Source organism: Cebus imitator, unplaced genomic scaffold (assembly GCF_001604975.1).
Source record: "Cebus imitator isolate Cc_AM_T3 unplaced genomic scaffold, Cebus_imitator-1.0 Scaffold24, whole genome shotgun sequence".
Taxonomy (NCBI): Eukaryota; Metazoa; Chordata; class Mammalia; order Primates; family Cebidae; genus Cebus; species Cebus imitator.
In genome coordinates this window covers 11,986,090-11,991,430 of record NW_016107339.1, presented here as the reverse complement: position 1 = coordinate 11,991,430, position 5,341 = coordinate 11,986,090, and the positions used below count along the sequence as shown (strand labels likewise).

The 5,341-nt window shown below is 43.5% G+C and overlaps 1 protein-coding gene across 1 annotated transcript in view; it reads right to left on the bottom strand.

Annotated features, from left to right (window-relative positions):
- Positions 1-5,341, bottom strand: part of NUDT3 (nudix hydrolase 3) — a 127,893-nt gene that overhangs the window by 12,462 nt on the left and 110,090 nt on the right. The window contains exon 4 of the mRNA XM_017522292.2: positions 3,918-4,002. Coding sequence (XP_017377781.1) covers positions 3,918-4,002 — 85 coding nt within the window. The remainder of the gene's footprint in view (positions 1-3,917; positions 4,003-5,341) is intronic.

Sequence of the window (5,341 nt, the reverse complement as noted above, 5' to 3'; positions counted from 1 at the left end):
AGGCAATTCTCCTGCCTCAGCCTCCTGAGTAGCTGGGATTACAGGCACGCGCCACCATGCCCAGCTAATTTTTGTATTTTTAGTAGAGACGGGGTTTCACCATGTTGACCAGGATGGTCTCGATCTCTTGACCTCGTGATCCACCTGCCTCGGCCTCCCAAAGTGCTGGGATTACAGGCGTGAGCCACCGCGCCCGGCCCGAGCAGTAAGGTTTCTAAGCCCAGAACTTTTGAGAAAATGTAGAAGAAAATGTTAAAGCAATGCCTCTAAACACTTTTTTTCTTATAAAAGTAATGCAAGCACACTTCATATGCTTCAAATGCGACATCAATGTCTAATGTAGAAAATAGTGAGAACCCTGGAAACTGAAGAGCTAAGACTAACTGTGTAAAACCTATCCTCCAGAGGAAACTATGGCTAGTGTTTTCCTTCCACCCTCCTGGTTTCCTTGCTTCCATATACATTAGGAGCCGAAGCCCAGCAACATCCCTATCTCCTGTAAAAACTGACATGAGGGCGGGATGCAGTGACTCATGCCTGTAATCTCAGCACTTAGGGAGGCTGAGCTCGGCGGACTGCTTGAGCCAAGGAATTTGAGACCAGCCTGAGCAACATGGGAAAACTCTGTCTCTACAAAAAATACAAAAATTAGCTGGGCATGGTGGTACAATCGTGTAGTCCCAGCTACCTAGGAGGCTGAGATGCGAGGAACACCTGAGCCCAGGAGGTTGAGGCTGCAGTGAGCTGTGATCGCACCACTGCACTCCAGCATGGTGACAGAGTGAGACCTTGTCCCAAGGTGGGGGGAATCAACAGGAGCATCAGCTTCCAGAATTACTAGGATGGCTGGTTTGTAATCAGTAACTTATTTAAAAGTTTTCTTATAAAAGTGATTTATTACATAACATTTTTTAATGAAAAAATCTCAATACAGTTTTATACTTTTCAGTCTATTTTCTTACTCTTTTAAAATGCGTGTTTTTAAATCCTTTATATTTTTTCTCTTATAAAAGTAATGAGTACCCATAATCTTATAAATCAGAAAAAACCACTCTCAATACCCTAGCACAATTGCCCTTTTTTCGTATACTTGAAAAACAAGCGATCTCCGGACAACTAAATTTGGATCATGCTTTCAGGTACTCCAAATCCTGAGCAGCTCTGCTAGAGTGTTACGGTCAGGAACAAGGACTCTGAAGCCACACTGCTGGGCTCCAATCACATAAATGCCAGCTCGGGCAGCTGTGCTCCTGCTTCATTTTCCTCATCTATAAAACAGACAATAAATAGGGCCTATCTCACAAGTTTGTTATGAGGATCAATATGCAAAGCACCTGAAGAGTACCTGGCACAGAGTATGTGCTGCTAAGAGTTTGCTTTCTAATTTATTGTTACTGCTTCTTTTTTACTTCACATTATTTTTTCCTTTCTTTTTTTTTTCCAGAGACAGGGTCTCACAGGCTGGATTGCAATGGTATGATCATAGTTCACTGCAAACTCAAGCTCCCAGACTTCAGGGATCTTCCTGAACCAGCCTCCCAAGTAGCTAGGACTACAGGCACACGCCACACCTTCTTCTTCTTTTTTTTTTTTTTTTGGTATAAATGGGGTCTCAAATTCCTGGCCTCAAGTGATCCTCCTGCCTTGGCCTCCCAAAATGCTTGGAATTAAAGAAATGAGTCACCACGCCTGTCCTATTTCACACTATTTCTTAAGCAATCTATGTTATGAAAAAAATGTGACACTGCCATTGCTAGTGGGGCTAAGGCAGGAGGTCTCCTTAAGCCCAGGAAGTTGAGGCTGCTGTGAGCGAGCTGTGATCATGCCACTGCACTCCAGTCTGGACAACAGAATGAGGCTCTTTTTTTTTAAGACGTGGCTGTGTTATGTCATAATATCTAGCATGGATGTACTATCGTTCATTTAACCATTTCCATATCATTGGACCTCAATTGTCTGTGATTTTTATTATTATTACTTTTGAGACAGAGTCTCATTCTGCCACCTAGGCTGGAATGCAGTGGTGTGATCCTGGCTCACTGCAACCTCTGCCACCCAGGCTCAAGCGATTCTTGGGCCTCAGCCTGCTGAGTAGCTGGGATTACAGGCGCCTGCCACCATGCCTGGCTTATTTTTGTATTTTTAGTAGAGACAGGGTTTCCCCATGTTGGCCAGGCTGGTCTCGAACTCCTGACCTCAGGTGATCTACCTGCCTCAGCATTGTGAAGTGCTGGAATTGCAGGTGTGAGCCACTGTGTCTGGCTGCATATAACTTTTATAACTATGGTGTTTAACAGCTGTATAACATTCCATCAGACACGTCATTCATTATTTGTCATTCACTGAGTTATACATTTTTTTAATTCTTTTTTTTTTTTTTTTAACTAATCAAGCTTCCACAACAAGCTATACATTTAAGATGCAATTTTTAACCGGTAAGAATAATGGTAGTAAGATCATCTGAAGGAAGGCTCCACAGGCCTGTTTGTCATATTTTAGATTATTTCATTAGGGTCAATTCTCAGAAGTGGGAGTACAAGGTGAAAGGCTTGTTTGGATATTAATATAGCAATGGTACCTAAAAAACTTCATATCACAAGTGTGTGACTCCTGCCTGACAGAGAGTGCTCTGAGGACAGGGCCAGACCACACATCCATTGTCTCCTTTTCAGGCACTGGCACAGCTGTCAGGGAGTCTGTTTTCAGTATACCCACACTGAATTTATTTCCTTGAGCACCCTGCATTATTACGAGATACAAAGCCAAAGGGCTACAAACTGCCCAGGGTAACAATGTGAGGGGCATGGAGGCAGGGCAAACACTAACAATAAAGGGAGAATTTTAGCAAGTAAATTTTATCTGTCCAAAGGAAATTAGTGTTCTTTCTAGAATATGCTTTCCTTCAGAGGTAAACAAACTGTGAACCAACCTCTGTACTACCAGAGTTTATAGTTCAAGAGATGTAAATGTAATAGCCGTATGAGATCAAAAAAATGGCTCCTTTGGGAGAATGGGTGTATCTAAAGGGTGCACCCAGCACCCTTTTATAAAATTTCATAAATTTTATAATTTTTTATATTCATATAAAATGTGAAAAAATATAAAAATATGTATTCATATTTTATATCAACAAAACCAGAAACTATCTGCATTATTCTGCATCTACTAAATGATTTCTGGAGGGACTCAAACCATGAAACCAACAGTTTTCTCAACAATATGAATGTTATGAGGAACAAGACCAAGGTCCTGCTCTCACCTATGGTCCCCAAGGCCAGCAGTGGGCCTGGTATGGCAGAGGCTCTCAATCAATATCTGGTCAAGGGGTATAGAAGTATAGCCCTTTTGAGAAGGATCCAGTTTGATTTTAGAAGCAACATTTCTTATTTTTAGGAGTCATACTTCTATTTGTGGACCATGTACTCCAGACCCAGACTCCATTTAAACATTTCAAAATACTATCAAGTTCAAAATGTACATGCTTGTTTATTAGAAACACCTTTCAATTATTTCTGTTCTTTATCTGGCTTTTTTTTTTTTTTTTTTGAGACAAGATCTCGCTCTGTTGCCCAGGCTGGAGTGCAGTTGCATGATTATGGCTCAATATGACCTCAACCTCCCAAGCTCAAATGATCTTCCTGCCTCAGGCTCCTGAGAAGCTGGGGCCACAGGCATGTGCCACCACGCCCAGCTAATTCTTCTGAATTTTGCAGAGATGAGGTCTTACTAGGTTGCCCAGACTGGTCTCAAAGTCCTGGGCTCAGATGATCCTCCTGTGTTGGCCTCCCAAAGTACTGGGATTACAGGTGTGAGCCACTGAGCCTGGCAAGCACTTGTTTCTGGTTCTGGTAATGACCTGTCGCATGGAAAGAGCTGGCTGTGAGAAGCCCATTCCAGGCTGTCTGGTGACGGCTTACCAATGTTAACTGAATCTTCCCAGTCTTCCAGCACTTCAGTGACAATGAGCACATAGACATACGTCCTGTGCTTTCTCTCCTGGTTCTGAAGGGCAAAGAAAGAAAAACAGAGAGTTTTTCCTTAGAGCGCTGGAATTGCTGAAATTAAACACACTCCTATGCATATATCCAGAGAACTTCGACACAAAGATTCTAAACTTTTACTTTTTATGGTACTACAGTTATAGCTACATTATTCAAAATAGGCCACACTTGAATTTGAGGGTGTACTCTGGCTGGACTTCTAAAACCAAGTATTTACATTGGTTTTTCCTCCCCTTCGCCTAAATACAACTTCACAGGAATGCTGTGATCCCTCAAGAAAAAGGCATCATATAAATTTAATTAGCTAGAACACCAGGGAGAGAAGACTGTGGATGGGTGGACCACCACAGAGGTCTCAAACTTCAGTGACCCCATCAAGACAAACAAGCTGAGTGTGACACACACACACACACACCTCTTTTCCCACTAACCCCATTCACCTTTTTTTTTGTGGAGAGAGAGGCCTTACTCTTGTCACCTAGGGTGGAGTGCAGTGGCATGATCATGGCTCACCACAGCCTTGACCTTCCTGACTTTAGGGGATCCTCTCAACTCAGCTTCCCAAGTAGCTGGTACAGGCATGCACCACCACACCCAGATAATTTTTTTTTTTTTTTTTGAGACAGAGTCTTGCTCTGTTGCCTAGGCTGGCGTATACTGTCGTGATCTCGGCTCACCACAACCTCCACCTCCCAGGTTCAAGCGATTCTCCTGCCTCAGCCTCCCAAGTAGCTGGGATTACAGGCACCCACCACTACATCTGGCTAATTTTTGTATTTTTAGTAGAGATGGGGTTTCACCATGTTGGCCAGGCTGTTCTGGAACTCCTGACCTCAGGTAGTTACCCGCCTCAGCCTCCCCAAAGTGCTGTGATTACAGCCATGAGCCACCACCCCCAGCAATAAATAAACTTTTTTAAAAGGTGGCTGGGCACTGTGATTCATGCCTGTAACCCCAGCATTTTGGGGGCCCAAAGTGGGAGGATCACTTGAGCCTAGGAGTTCAAGACCAGCCTGGACAACATGGTGAAATCCTGTCTCTACAAAAAAATACAAAAATTAGGTGGGTGTGGTGGCTCACTTCTCTAATACCAGCACTTTGGGAGACTGAGAAGGGCGGATCACTTGAGGTCAGGAATTTGAGATCAGCCTGACCAACATGGTAGAACCTTGTCGCTACTAAAAATAAAAATTTAGCCGGGCATGGTGGTGCGTGCCTATAGTCCCAGCTAGTCAGGAAGCTGAGGCAGGAGAATGTCTGGAGCCCGGGAGGCAGAGGTTGCAGTGATCCAAGATCATGCCACTGTACTCCAGCCTGTGTAACAGACCAAGACTCTGTCT